This window comes from Lagenorhynchus albirostris, chromosome 12 (assembly GCF_949774975.1).
Source record: "Lagenorhynchus albirostris chromosome 12, mLagAlb1.1, whole genome shotgun sequence".
NCBI lineage: Eukaryota > Metazoa > Chordata > Mammalia > Artiodactyla > Delphinidae > Lagenorhynchus > Lagenorhynchus albirostris.
Genome location: NC_083106.1, coordinates 81,931,912 through 81,948,003, shown reverse-complemented (window position 1 = coordinate 81,948,003; position 16,092 = coordinate 81,931,912). Strand labels below are relative to the sequence as shown.

At 38.1% G+C, this 16,092-nt stretch overlaps 1 protein-coding gene across 3 annotated transcripts in view; it reads right to left on the bottom strand.

Moving 5' to 3' along the window:
* The window catches only part of LMBRD1 (LMBR1 domain containing 1), a 123,858-nt gene that overhangs the window by 81,879 nt on the left and 25,887 nt on the right, over positions 1 to 16,092 (bottom strand). For all 3 annotated transcript variants that reach the window (XM_060167614.1, XM_060167613.1, XM_060167615.1), the window contains exons 4-5: positions 2,545 to 2,642; positions 436 to 503 (exon numbers count right to left, since the gene is read on the bottom strand). In XM_060167614.1, coding sequence (XP_060023597.1) covers positions 436 to 503; positions 2,545 to 2,642 — 166 coding nt within the window. The remainder of the gene's footprint in view (positions 1 to 435; positions 504 to 2,544; positions 2,643 to 16,092) is intronic.

Below are 16,092 nucleotides of genomic sequence, written 5' to 3'. Positions count from 1 at the left end.
AAACTGCTAACATCATAAGAATCAAAGTAGTCATCACTAGAAGATCAAATAAATTGTTGTACCCTAAGAAGGAAATGCAATACAGACAACATTGATGGATATACATTCACTATACTGAAGAGATGTCAACCAGTGGATTACCAAGAATCCCATAAAATACAATCACATTTGTGTAAAATTACAACATGGAAGATTATGTGGGAGAAGGGGCTTTCCGCACATATTTGAGCACATAAAAAATGTCTAGATAGAACACTGTAGAAAAAAGGGTTAATTAGGGTTACTGTTTGTTGGTGATATAAAAGGTAGTTTGTTCTTTTTTTTTAAATTCTCTTAATCTTCTGTCCTAGACTTTTATGAATGAGTCCTTATTATTATTATTATTGTTAAAATAATGCTATTTCCATTTTCAGGAAAACAAAAATCAAGACTTACCCAACTAAAAGAAGTAGTGCACAAATCACAGCAAATCCAAAAGTATACTTGAATGCCGTTTTAATTTGCTAGATGTCAAGGGAGAAAAAATATTCCGTTTAGTAAGACTTTTAAAATATAAAATATTCTCGGCTATAGCGTAACAGCACTTTCATATCCTATGCACATTTATATTCAACTGTGTAAAGCTCCCCTTGTTGAAAAAGAAATCTTAAAATTTAAAGAAAAACAATGTATATATCACATCTTAAGTATCTATCAAACTACACTAGATTTTTAAAATCTTTTCAATGGTTAGACCTTGTGAAAAGCAGAACACCTAAAGCATAATTAATTCTCCAGTGGGAGAATTAATAGTAATTAATTTACTTTAGTAAAATTACCACAATATTTAATAAAATATTTCTCAAAACAGGGAGCATTCAGAATCCACAATGCCCCTACCCCAATTCACCAAAATGGGTTAAGTAATAATTACAATACATATTTAATTTACATATGTTTGTATGTATATATCATATATAAAACAAACATATACTTATGTATACTTATTATATAAGATCCCACATGCCACAAGGCATGGCCAAAAAATAATAAATAAATAAATAAAATAAATGTCACGAGAGGGATGATGGTATCATTAAAAAAAAAGGAAATTAACTTTATGCTTAAATGATGAATTCTTATTCACAAATACCTTAAGTAAAGGTAAGGAGGGTCAACCAAAAGGGATGGGGAAGATGTGCTTTAGAAGAAGTGAAGAGAAGAGAAGAGAAAGCATTTATCTCATTCAGTTTTCAACAGTAAACTGGTGACCAGCCACTTTACCTTACATACCTTGGGTTTTCAAATGTAGAGTTACATAGTATCTGCAAACAATAATTCGACTTTCTTTATAAATATTTCAGCATAGTATTTTTTTTCTCTAACAAATTGCACTGATTACCACTCTGGGAATCATTTAAAATACTGTTGAAGTACTTTGCTCATGATCTTAATGCAAATGCTTTAAGGTTTTAATAAACAGGGCTATGCATAATGCTGGCTTTTGAGTAAATATATTTGTGTATTTAAATACAAAAAAAAAAACAAGGTATAAAACAAACTCCTATAACTCAATAAAAAGACAAAAGAAATTTATTCCTTTTCTGCTGCTTTTTTCCCCTGAAATCAGAAATAAAGTGTTCGATTTTCGCAAATACGCTTCAACATACAATTTCTTCAAGGACCTATTAAATTACTATTTACTAACAGATGTGCCGATTCTAAACCACCACTGCAACCTAGAGATAGGCCCAACTCAGTTATACTGCATTAATGTACTTTTAAGATGCTCCTGAATTCTATCTGCTAATGTTTTAGTGAAGATTTTTCTACCAAGACTTAAGTGACCTTGATCTGCAGTTTTGGGCGTGCACGTGTGCTCTACTAATCAGGTTCCTGTATCGGTGTTACCATGGACTGGTAAGACCAGTCTGCAAATGTTCCTCCTTTATGCCCTAGAACTGGGGTCAGCACACTACATCCTGTGGGTCACACGCAGCCCCCTCCTACTTCACATCACACTCGCTGAGTCCTGTCTCTGGCTACTTTCACACTATGACCACAGAGCTGAGTGGCTGAGATAAGAGTCTGTACGGCCTACAAAGCCTAAGATATTTACAACCTGACCTTTTACAGAAACAAGCCTGCTGACCCCTGCTCTAGAACTGCTCTAAAACGACAGTCACAAGTCCCATGTGGTTCCTGAGCGCCTGGAATATGGCTGGCTGGAACTGGCATGTGCTGTAAGTGTAAAATGCACTCTAAATTTCAAAGACAGTGTGACAAAATGTAATGTCTCATTACTAACAAGCTTTTGACTATTTGCAATAATAATGCTTGCAACATAGTACATTAAATACAATGTGTCATGAGAAATAATTTCAACTGCTCTTTCTACTTATTTTCATGTGGCTACCAGAAAATTTAAAATTTCACACGTGGATTACATTATATTTCTATTAGACAACACTGCTCTAGAATAAATTCAAAGTCACATCACTCTCTGAAAAAGAAGGAAATAATCTTTCCCCCCTAAACTGAGATCTCTAAATTAAAGCTACTCACAGTGCATTTACCAGTATCATCATCATCCTTTTCTTCATAGTAGAAGTAGACAAAAGGGATCCAGAAGAACACACAGAATAATATAACAGAATATAAGGCTGTGGAAAGAAAGAAGCCGAGTTAAAATAAAACACGTGAGCTTAATAACTGTTTCATACATGTACACACACACACACACACACACACACACACACACACACACACACACTCCCCCCATCTGATCCCTAGAACCGTAACTCTATACGTATATGTAATATCCAAAATCAGCCTTTTCTGACCCCCATTCCAAGAAATCAACACCACTATTAACATAACAAATCATAATTCAAGTTAACTATGGGGCAATTTTTAGCAATAATCATGATGGTAATTGTGCCGATAAATTGTGGCAGCTAACATCTCAGGTCTCACTATGTACTCACCAGTGCTAAGAACTTTCTGTGAACCATCTCATTTAAATAAACTTTAACTTTTGTCTTCCTTCCACCTTAGTACTGAGTACAGCTGACACATTTGCCAGTCACTCAAGTTAAAGAAACAACTATAATTGATGCTAAATTTTTGACACAAATAATTTCCCTAATCTAAGTTTAAAATATGCAGTGTTATGAAACTGATCTTATAAGAAATCAAGATAGAGAAAAAGTAAGAACAGTAAAACCAGATTCAAAGTTAACTAATATGAATTTCTATTTATCTGCTTTAAAATAACGTTAGATTTGAGATACTTTCAACCAGTAGTCAATCAAAATATTTCTTTTAATTCAATACAGAACTTAAAATTTGAACAGCAAACGATACAGTATTTAAAATAAAAACAACATAAACAACTTTTTGAGACTTAACAAACCTACCTAAGAAACCTGGCCTTAAAACCTTCTGTGTGTTTACATTTATTTGCATATACATAAGTTCAAGGAAAATAGTGACAACATAATTATATAAAGCAACCACAGGATGATAATCATTATACTCCTTTATTTAAAAAAAAAGTATTTGTTAGTAATGTATAATAAACCCCAAATTACTTACTCTCTTGGAAGGAACGACTGTATGAGTTACATTGTTTTTAAACATGATCTAAATACTTGCTAGCACCATCTATCTGGAGGCCACTTACGAAACAGCTCCCACTAGCTGCAACACAGTTAAAAAAAAACCCTCAGAACAGGGCCCTAAATAACTGACAGGAAAATCAGAGTTAATTTATACTGACCAATCACAAAATGACTGTCAGCATACTGAATTTTGGCACTACAGATATTCAGTGAAATTTATGCAATCTTTTAATATTATAAAAAACTAATAATGACAGTAAATCTTTAAGGGTAATGAATATTGGTGTTTCTACTACAAACCAGAGAGTAGTCAGTATTAACATTTCTATTACAAATGTAAGAGCTGGTGGAAATAAACAAGTACTGAAAGAAGTAACCAAAGTAAGTATTCTAAAAGCTTCAAAAAATTAAACATAAAGGGAAAGTACTATAAATCACCCTAAACACTGTACCAATATTATGATTGAAATAATCAAATAATCTGTACAGAAGAGGAAAAACCCTAAATTAGGACAACAGAGTATAGTGGGCTGACAACCACATGCCAAAACCTTTGATAAACTGACAGATGCAGTAAGGTTTGGCTTCAGCCTCAGTACATCTTTTGTGTCTACTACTTGGTGGCCTAGGCCTTCACACAGCCAAAGAGCCTAGTGACTATTTCATAAGCATTCCTGGTACTCCTGAACTTGTGTGATCAATGACCTTGTAAATGCCTAAGTTACCATGATACTCATTTAGCAGAACAAGGTATAAAACTAACTCCTATAAATAAAATACAAATAACCCACTTTTAAAAGTAGACAAAAGACAGATACTTCATCACAGAAGATATACAAAATGGCCAATAAGCACTTTTAACAGGTGCTCATCAACATTAGTCATCAGGAAGATGCAAATTAAACCTGTAATGAGATACTACAGACCCACTAGGATGGCTAAAATTAAACTGACAATACCAAGTGTTGCCAAGAATGCAGAACAACAGACATTCCCTTACTTTGCTAGAGGGAGTGTAAAACAGCATAACACTGTAGAAAACTTTTCAGTAGTTTCTTACCAAGTTAAACATATACCTACCATATGACTGAACAATTCTATTCCCCCAGCAATGAAGTGCAGCGACATATGCAAAGTCCTTCTGACCAGAGAAGCCTGCCTGAGTTGCAGAGTCCAGGGCTCTTATTGGGGACTTAGACTATAGGCACATTTGCCTGAGTGACCAGCTATGATGACCATATACAGACCCCAAGAAGGAAAGCAAGTATTCACCATAAATCATGCACACAAACAAGCTAAACAAGTTGGACTGTGTGGTTCCATGCCGTATTCAGCTGTACAGAACCATTTAGCAATTAGTAACATTAGGGAACATCCAAGGGCCAGGTACTGGTCAAGTGTCAGCCACACAAGCAAGTCCTCCTAAGGATATGTGAGAATTAAACAATATTGGGTCTGATTCACAACAAGAAAGTTGACAGCAACATTACTAACAGTGATCAAAAACTGGAATCGATCCAAATGTCCACCAACAGGTGAACGGATACACTGAGTGGTACAGTCACACAAATGACTACTGTACAGCAATAAGAAAGAATAAACTATGAACGCATGTGATGAGGATGAACCTCAGACCTTAAACTGAATAACAGCAGCACAGACACAAGAATACATCTTCTACGGTTGAACTTAAGGAAGTTCGAGAACTAGCAAAACCAAAAAAGTGGTTGGGGCAGCTCCTGACTATAAAGAGACACGAGGATGTAGAGCAACCAAAAATCTCATATGTCGCTGGTAGGAAAATCCAGAAAAGCCAATTCCTAGGAACCAACACCTGGAGGAAGGAAGTGGGGAAGACACAATTCTGAAGAGACGCTTAACATCCCCTCAGCCTGGCACTGCTCTAAGTCTCTGTTTCCCTGACACCACATTCTAAGCTACCTTCTGCTTATCTGACTGTTCTTTCTCAGTGTCCTTCAGAAAGATTTCTTCCTTTAGCCTGTAAATGTTAAATTGTAAAGAAGGAATTAAATTAACATTTTTATGTGTTTCGGATCAGTCCTAATGCCAAGTTGGACTTATATCAATATATCTGTAAATGGGAAAAAAATGCTGCTACCACTACCATCAAACAGAGAAATGGCTGCGTTTAAAGCTCTACTTCAGCCTCACGGGCTTCCTCCCTGCAGAGCCTGCGAGCGACAGCCCTCCCCTCGCACCTGACTGGGCCTCTAGGGTAAGGAGGTGCTACACAAAAGGAATTCTGAGGCACAGAGAGCTACACTGCCTGGTCCAAGATCACAGAACTACCGTGTGGCTGACAGGGTCTCGGTGCTCCGGCTGGGTGTCAGGTCTGAGCCTCCGAGGTGGGACAGGCGAGTCCAGGATATCGGACCACTGGAGACCTCCCAGCCCCAAGTGATATCAATCGGCGAGAGCTCTCCCAGAGATCTCCATCTCAACGCTAAGACCCAGCTCCACTCAACGACCAGCAAGCTCCAGTACTGCACAGCCCCTGCCAAACAGCTAGCAAGACAGGAACACACCCCACCCATTAGCAGAAAGGCTGCCTAAAATCATATTAAGTTCACAGACACCCCAAAACACACCACCAGACACGGTCCTGCCCACCAGAAAGACAAGATCCAGCCTCATCCATCAGAACACAGGCACCAGTCCCCTCCACCAGGAAGCCTACACAACCCACTGAACCAACCTAAACCACTGGGGACAGACAACAAAAACAGGAACTACGAACCTGCAGCCTGCGAAAAAGAGACCCCAAACACAGTAACTTAAGCAAAATGAGAACACAGAGAAGCACACAGCAGATGAAGGAGCAAGGTAAAAACCCACCAGACCAAACAATGAAGAGGAAATTGGTAGCCTACCTGAAAAAGAATTCAGAGTAATGATAATAAAGATGATCCAGGGCTTCCCTGGTGGCCCAGTGGTTGAGAGTTCACCTGCCGATGCAGGGGACGCGGGTTCGTGCCCCGGTCCGGGAGGATCCCACATGCCGCGGTGCGGCTGGGCCCGTGAGCCATGGCCGCTGAGCCTGCGCGTCCGGAGCCTGTGCTCCGCAACGGGAGAGGCCACAACAGTGAGAGGCCCGCGTACCGCAAAAAAAAGGATAATCCAAAATCTTGGAAAGAGAATGGAGAAAATACAAGAAACGTTGAACAAGGACCTAGAAAACCTAAAGAGCAAACAATGATGAACAGCACAATAAATGAAATTTAAAATTCTCTACAAGGAAATCAATAGCAAAATAACTGAGGCAAAACAACGGATAAGTGACCTGGAAGAAAAAATGGTGGAAATAACTACCGCAGAGGAGAATAAAGAAAAAAGAATGAAAAGAATTAAGTAGAGTCTCAGAGACCTCTGGGACAACATTAAACGCACCAACAATTGAATTACAGGGGTCCCAGAAGAAGAAGAGGAAAAAAAAAAGGGACTGAGAAAATATTTGAAGAGATTATACTGGAAGACTTCCCTAATATGGGAAAGGAAACAGTCAATCAAGTCCAGGAAGCGCACAGAGTCCCACACAGGATAAATCCAAGGAAAAACACGCCAAGACACATATTAATCAAACTATCAAGCATAAAATACAAAGAAAAAATATTAAAAGCAGCAAGGGAAAAAACCCAAATAACATAACCCATAAGTTTAACAGCTGATCTTTCAGCAGAAACTCTGCAGGCCAGAAGGGACTAGCAGAACATATTTAAAGTGATGAAAGGGAAAAACCTACAACCAAGATTACTCGACCCAGCAATGATCTCATTCAGATTTGACAGAGAAATTAAAACCTTTACAGACAAGCAAAAGCTAAGAGAATTCAGCACCACCAAACCAGCTTTACAACAAATGCTACAGGAACTTCTCTAGACAAAAAACACAAGAGAAGGGAAAGACCTACAAAAACAAACCCAAAACAATTAAGAAAATGGTAATGGGAACATACATATCGATAATTACCTTAAATTTAAGTGGATAAAATGATCCAACCAAAAGACACAGACTGGCTAAATGGATACAAAAACAAGACCCATATATATGCTGTCTAAAAGAGACCCACGTCAGACCTAGGGACACACAGAGACTGAAAGTGAAGTGATAGAAAAAGATATTCCATGGAAATGGAAATCAAAAGAAAGCTGGAGTAGCAATTCTCATATCAGACAAAATAGACTTTAAAACAAAGACTATTACAAGAGACAAAAAAGGACACTACATAATGATGAAGGGATCAATCCAAGAAGAAGATATAACAATTGTAAATACTTGAACCCAACAGAGGAGCACCTCAATACATAAGGCGAATGCTAACAGCCATAAAAGGGGAAATCCACAGTAACACATTCATCGTAGGGGACTTAAACACCCCACTTTCACCAATGGACAGATCAACAAAAATGAAAATAAATAAGGAAACACAAGCTTTAAATGACACATTAAACAAGATGGACCTAGTTGATATTTATAGGACATTCCATCCAAAAACAACAAAACACACTTTCTGCTCAAGTGCTCATGGAACATTTCTCCAGGATAGATCATATCTTGGGTCACAAATCAAGCCTTGGAAAATTTAACAAAATTCAAATCATATCAAGTATCTTTTCTGACCACAACGTTTTGAGACTAGATATCAATTATAGGAAATCTGTAAAAAATACAAACACATGGAGGCTAAACAATACTCTACTACATAACCAAGAGATCACTGAAGAAATCAAAGAGGAAATTAAAAAATACCTACAAACAAATGACAATGAAAACACAAAAACCGAAAACCTATGGGATGCAGCAAAAGCAGTTCTAAGAGGGAAGTTTATAGCAATACAATCCTACCTCAAGAAACAAGAAACATCTCAAATAAACAACCTAACCTTAGACCTAAAGCAACTAGAGAAAGAACAAAAAAAACCCAAAGTTAGCAGAAGGAAAGAAATCATAAAGATCAGATCAGAAATAAATGAAAAAGAAACAAGGAAACAATAGCAAAGATCAATAAAACTAAAAGCTGGTTCTCTGAGAAGATAAACAAAATTGATAAACCATTAGCCAGACTCATCAAGAAAAAAAGGAAGACTCAAATCAACAGAATTAGAAAGGCGAAAGGAAAAGTAACAACTGACACTGCAGAAATACAAAAGATCATGAGAGATTATTACAAGCAACTATATGCCAATACAATGGACAACCTGGAAGAAATGGACAAATTCCCAGAGAAGCACAACCTTCCGAGACTGAACCAGGAAGAAACAGAAAATATAAACAGACCAATCACAAGCACTGAAATTGAAACTGTGATTAAAAATCTTCCAGCAAACAAAAGCCCAGGACCAGATGGCTTCACAGGCTAATTCTATCAAACATTTAGAGGAGAGCTAACACTTATCCTTCTCAAACTCTTCCAAAATATAGCAGAGGGAGGAACACTCCCAAGCTCATTCTACGAGGCCACCATCACACTGATACCAAAGCCAGACAAAGATGTCACAAAAAAAGAAAACTCCAGTCCAATACCACTGATGAACATAGATGCCAAAAATCCTCAACAAAATACTAGCAAACAGAATCCAACAGCACATTAAAGGATCATACACCATGATCAAGTGGGGTTTATCCCAGGAATGCAAGGATTCTTCAATATACTCAAATCAATGTGAAACACCATATTAACAAAATGAAGGATAAAAACCATATGGTAATCTCAATAGATGCAGAAAAAGCTTTCGACAAAATTCAACACCCACTGATGATAAAAACCCTCCAGAAAGTAGGCACAGAGGGAACTTACCTCAACATAATGAAGGCCACATATGACAAACCCACAGCCAACATCGTTCTCAATGGTGAAATACTGAAACCATTTCCACTAAGATCAGGAACAAGACAAGGCTGCCCACTCTCACCATTATTACCGAACACAGTTTTGGAAGTTTTAGCCAAAGCAATCAGAGAAGAAAAAGAAATAAAAGGAATCCACGTGGGAAAAGAAGAAGTAAAGCTGTCACTGTTTGCAGATGACATGATACTATACATAGAGAATCCTAAAGATGCTACCAGAAAACTACTAGGACTAATCAATGAATTAGGTAAAGTAGCAGGATACAAAATTAATGCACAGAAATCTCTGGCATTCCTACACACTAATGATGAAAAATCTGAAAGAGAAATTAAGGAAACACTTTCAGTTACCACTGCAACAAAAAGAATAAAATACCTAGGAATAAACCTACCTAAGGAGACAAAAGACCTGTATGCAAAAAACTATAAGACACTGATGAAAGAAATTAAACATGATACCAACATGATGGAGAGATATACCATGCTCTTGAATTGGAAGAATCAACATTGTGAAAATGACTATACTACCCAAAAAAATCTACAGATTCCATGCAATCCCTATCAAACTACCAATGGCATTTTTCACAGAACTAGAGCAAAAAATTTCACAATTTGTATGGAAACACAAAAGACCCTGAAGAGCCAAAGCAATCTTGAGAAAGAAAAGCGGAGCTGGAGGAATCAGGCTCCCTGACTTCAGACTATACTACAAAGCTACAATAAGCAAGAGAGTATGGTACTGGCACAAAAACAGAAATATAGATCAGTGGAACAGGACAGAAAGCCTGGAGATACACCCATGCACATATGGTCACTTTACCTTTGATAAAGGAGGCAAGAATATACAATGGAGAAAAGACAGCCTCTTCAATAAGTGGTGCTGGGAAAACCAGACAGCTCCATGTAAAAGAATGAAATTAGAACACTCCCTAACACCATACACAAAAATAAACACAAAATGGATTAAAGACCTAAATGTAAGACCAGACACTATAAAACTCTTCGAGGAAAACATAGGCAAAACACTCTATGACATAAACCACAGCAAGATCCTTTTTAACGCAGCTCCTAGAGAAATGGAAACTAAAACAAAAATAAACAAATGGGACCTAATGAAACTTCAAAGCTTTTGCAAAGCAAAGGAAACCATAAACAAGACCAAAAAGCAACCCTCAGAATGGGAGAGAATATTTGCAAACGAAGCAACGGACAAAGGATTAATCTCCAAAATATACAAAGAGCTCACAGAGCTCAATATCAAAACCACAAACAACCCAATTAAACAATGGGCGGAAGACCTAAATAGACATTTCACCAAAGACATACAGATGGCCAAGACGCACATGAAAAGCTGCTCAACAGGGCTTCCCTGGTGGCACAGTGGTTGAAGGTCCACCTGCCGATGCAGGGGACGCGGGTTCGTGCCCCGGTCCGGGAAGATCCCACATGCCGCGGAGCGGCTGGGCCCGTGAGCCATGGCCGCTGAGCCTGTGCGTCCGGAGCCTGTGCTCCGCGACGGGAGAGGCCACAACAGTGAGAGACCCACGTACCGCAAAAAAAAAAAAAAAAAAAAAGCTGCTCAACATCACTAACTATTAGAGAAATGCAAATCAAAACTATGAGGTATCACCTCACACCGGTCAGAATGGCCATCATCAAAAAAACCACAAACAATAAATACTGGAGAGGGTGTGGAGAAAAGGGAACCCTCTTGCACTGTTGGTGGGAATGTAAATTGATACAGCCACTATGGAGAACAGTATGGAGGTTCCTTAAAAAACTGAAAATAGAACTACCATATGACCCAGCAATCCCATTACTGGGCATATACCCTGAGAAAACCATAATTCACAAAGAGACATGTACCACAATGTTCACTGCAGCACTATTTACAATAGCCGGGACATGGAAGCAACCTAAATGTCCATCGACAGATGAATGGATAAAGAAGATGTTGCACATATATACAATGGAATATTACTCAGCCATAAAAAGAAATGAAATTGAGTTATTTGTGGTGAGGTGGATGGACCTAGAGTCCGTCATACAGAATGAAGTAGGTCAGAAAGAGAAAAACGAATACCATATGCTAACACATACATATGGAATCTAAAAAAAGGAAAATGGCTCTGAAGAACCTAGGGGCAGGACAGGAATAAAGACGCAGAAGTAGAGAATGGACTTGAGGACACGGGGAGGGGGAAGGGTAAGCTGGGACAAAGTGAGAGAGTGGCATGGACTTACATACACTACCAAATGTAAAATAGGTAGCTAGTGGGAAGCAGCCACATAGCACAGGGAGATCAGCTTGGTGTTTTGTGACCACCTAGAGGGGTGGGATAGGGATGGTGGGAGGGAGACGCAAGAGGGAGGGGATATGGAGATATATGTATACTGGTAGCTGATTCACTTTGTTATACAGCAGAAACTAACACAACAACGTAAAGCAATTATACTCCAATAAAGATGTTAAAAAAAGAAAAACACTGTTCCATGCAAAATAAATAAATACAAATAATAAAATTCTACTTCAAACTGATAGCTATTTTCAAAGTAAAATTATTGTTAACTCCAACAGGGATGACACTCTTATATCCTGATGTCTTTATATTTACTTGTAAATGTTTTTGTTAAAAGACTGCTACCAGCACGTTAAAGATAAACAGACTACTTCGTTTAATAGTCCCACTAACATCAAGAAAACAGACTAAGAAAAAAATTTTAAACCTCATGTCCAAAAGAAAGGAAAAAAAAAAGAAAAAAGAAACACACACAAAAAAAACAAAGAAAAATAAGTTTAAAAAACCTCATGCCCAGAGAAATTGGCAAAAATTAAACTCATAAAACAAGTTTTTTTAAAACGAAACTAACAAAAAAACAAGTGCACAGAAAGCCAACAACTCTCAAAAGGCCACAGACAAAAACTGTAGCAAAGAATACATGATAATTCTTATGATTTTTGAAACATATGCAAAGCAAACAATCTACCTTTTCAAAACTGCATAATTATAACTCACATAAGAATTAACTTGGATAAATTAGACTTCTGAATTTTTAGACATTCTTTATCTCTCCCAACTACCAGTGAAAACACTAAAACAAAGAATAACTTAGTCAATATTGTAATAGTATAGTTAATCATTACAAAGCATTTTGTTCTAGAGGGTCAAAGCATAAAGATATTCTGGGAACTCTAAAAGCCTTCTAGAATTATCCCATTGTCCCAGCTGAAACAATCTGGGGTCAAGGCCGCTAGCTGCGTACACAATACTCATTTTCCTTTCAGCTCCCATTGCCTTTTTTGTCTTTCTCCCTTCCTTTGACGTTCTGCCTAAAATGGACACATCACAGCTTAACTCCAGCTACTCTCTTGGACTTTGTGGTGACCTTAAAGTAGAAATCAGGTACTAAGGATGGAGAGCAGAGAGGAAAGGAGCTAGCTTAGGCGCCTCCTGATGATGCCTTACCAGCCTTGGATAGCCTCTCTCCAGACTTATTGTATGTAAGACCGAAAAACCACTATACTATTTAAGCCATGCATTTCCAATCTGTTCACAGCAGCCAGGTGTAATTCCTGAAAGAGAATTTTGTAGGAGAAATGGGGGACCCCAAACACTCACTCCTGAGCCATCCTGAGTCCCTGGTGGTGCTGTGAGGGGTGAGTGGAATAGATCTCCATTTGTTTTTGCCACTGAACATGGCAGCATCATGAGGTGCCACAGAGTCCCCTGGGTTCAAGATATACTTCTCCTTCCCTCCTTCCCCTAATAATCAACACCAGTCCCTCCAGCTGATACAGTAACTATTACGGCCTGTTCACTCAGTGGAATAAGGAGACCAAAATGGTCAGGTAGAAATCACACCTCCTAATTCAATGAAATCATTGTTTCATCCCTGCTGGATGTACTCCCATATGGCTGGTAAGAATTCTAAATCAGAGGAGCTCAGCTGCAAGGTGAAAAGCAAAAATTTTGTGAATGGTTCATTAGGAATATTAGTACAAAGTGCCATGCTCACTTCTACCCCTTAGTCACCAGTCACATGTAAACAGATTATGGGAGAAAAGAACCATGTGGTAAGTGCTCAGTGGTTCACAGCATTCTCTAACACACAGAAAGAGCACTTCTCAATTCATTTTGGGAAGCTAGCAGAGTCTTGATACTCAAACCTGATGAGAATAAGATAAAGGAAAATTACAGACCAGTTTCACCTCTGAATCAATTTTTAAAAGAATCCTAAACAAGACAGCAGCAATCAAATCCAGCAGAAGATTTAAAAACAAACCCAAAAAGCCACCGTTATGACCAATCTGGGTTTATCCTAGGAATGCAAAGTTGGTTTAAGAGCAACTTATCCATGTAACACATCACTTGGAGGAACTAAAACCAAAAAACTTCATATGATTATCTCCCCTGACAAATGTATTCAATTCAACAAACATCTACTGAGTACTTTCCAGGCATCATTCTAGGGGGTCACAGACATGGGTAAATCAAAACTCAGAGTTCCCTACTCTCACATCGCTTCATTCTACTGGGAAAAAGAGAGAATATTTAGAATCACTGTATGAACTACTCAGAGTATGTTAAAAAATTTCTTGTATCAGTAAGAAAAATACGACCCAACTGCAAAAAGGCACTTGAAGCAGAAAACTGAAAAAGCCAATAAATCTTAAAAGACATGCCACTTCATTTCCAAATAAGTGAAATGCAAATTAGTGAATGATCGTTTCACACTCGCCAGACTGGCAAAACCTAAAAATACATGGTGATGTCAAAGTTCAGGGTATAGCAACTAGAAGGCTATATCCTCCTAACAAGACTTTAAACTGGTACATTTAGAAAAATGATCTGTCATTATTTAGAATGTTGAAGATGAACATAACTTACAACCCATCGACTCCATTATATGTATATATTTTGCACACATGCAATAAGAAATGTGTACAAACATGTTCATTGCACAATTTTTAATAGCAAAAAATCCAAATGTCCAGACTGACCAACATGCAGTATACAGTCATACACAATGAAAATAAACTACCCTTTATGCAATAACATGTTTGAATTCCCCGAACATGTGGTTGAATGAAAACAAGCAAGTAATTTCATATAAAGTTCAAAAAATGTAAAACTAAGGACACAGGATGGTAACACTATAAGGCAGGCAAGGAATTAACACAGACAATTTAAGTAGTGGTAATTTCTAAGGGGGTTGGGGAGAAGATGGTGTCAGGGAAAGGCACACAGGGAACTTCAAAATGCTGACTTCAAACCTCAAACTTTGCATGCTTAATAAATACTTTGCAAGTATAAAAGTACTTTGTGTTGAGTAAATATCAAGATTGTCAATATTTACAAGACAGCTGTGGTGGGCAGCCTCTAAAATGCTCCTGATGAGGCCAGCACTTCCAATATTCATGCCCTGCCTTTCAGTGTGGGCTGGACCAGTAAATCACTGCTGATAAGATAGTATGACAAAAGGGGGGCAACAAGTTACTGAAAGACTGGTTTCCAGCTTGCTCGCAGGCCTGTTGTGAACTGCTCTATGGAAGGTGCACGTGGCCAGGAAGTGACACTGCTGAGGACACACAGACAAGACCTGAGGTCGCCCATGCCCACAAGGGGGAGCTCGGGAGCCAGGTCCCCCCTAGCGGAGCCTTGAGACACTGCTTCTGGACTCCTGACCCACAGAAATGGTGACACAATGTTTGTTGTTTTCAACTGCTAAATTTGGGGGTAATTTGTTACGTGACAATAGATAACTAGTACCACTGCTGACAGTAGAGCAAAGTGATTAAAACATTCTGGTGCATGATCTGACAGTATAGAACTTGGAGAATAAAATCGTTTACAGGTTTTAATTTAGAATATGTCATCTGAAGAACAGTCGTTTTACCTTAAGGACTATTTTCGTTGGTTGCTTCCTCTCTCTATGGTATTTATTTCAAGGTTTACGCTGCAATGCCATTTTTATAACAAGAAATTGTTAAACTACATGGTCAGAGGAAAGGCTGAGCAATTTATAGTGTAACTCACAGTTGCGTGGCAATTAATGATAACTAGACTGTTATCATTAACTGTTGACTCCAAAGTTATACATAGAAATATTAGCTGAAATAACAGTACATAAAAAAGACATAATGCAAATTAGCATTACTACCTGACTATTCTTGAAAGCCATGCTGTGTGATATACAAAGAATCACATTCCAATTTATAAACCTTAGTACTTCATAGCTTTTCAGCCTCATTTTTGTCCACCTGTAAATTAAGATAAGATTCCAACTCTAGAAAATAAAAAGAAATCATAATAATGCAAGTCCCCTCAAGTTTTAAGTCATAATACTAGCAGCTATCCTGTGCTGACAGCCTGTCGTATATCCAGCTCTGTGCTACTCTTGACTTACGTTTGCCCATTAAATATTTTTCCCAACAACTTTGTAATACAATTTACATATCACAAGATGCACGAATTGTAGGTCTACAGTTCAATGATTTTTAGTAAATGTATACTGTTGGGTAACTATCGCCACGATTCTTTCTGAGAACGTTTCCATTACCTCGGACAAGCTGCTCTGTGCCAGTCTGCAAATAACCCCACTCCAACCCCCGGCCTGAGGCAAC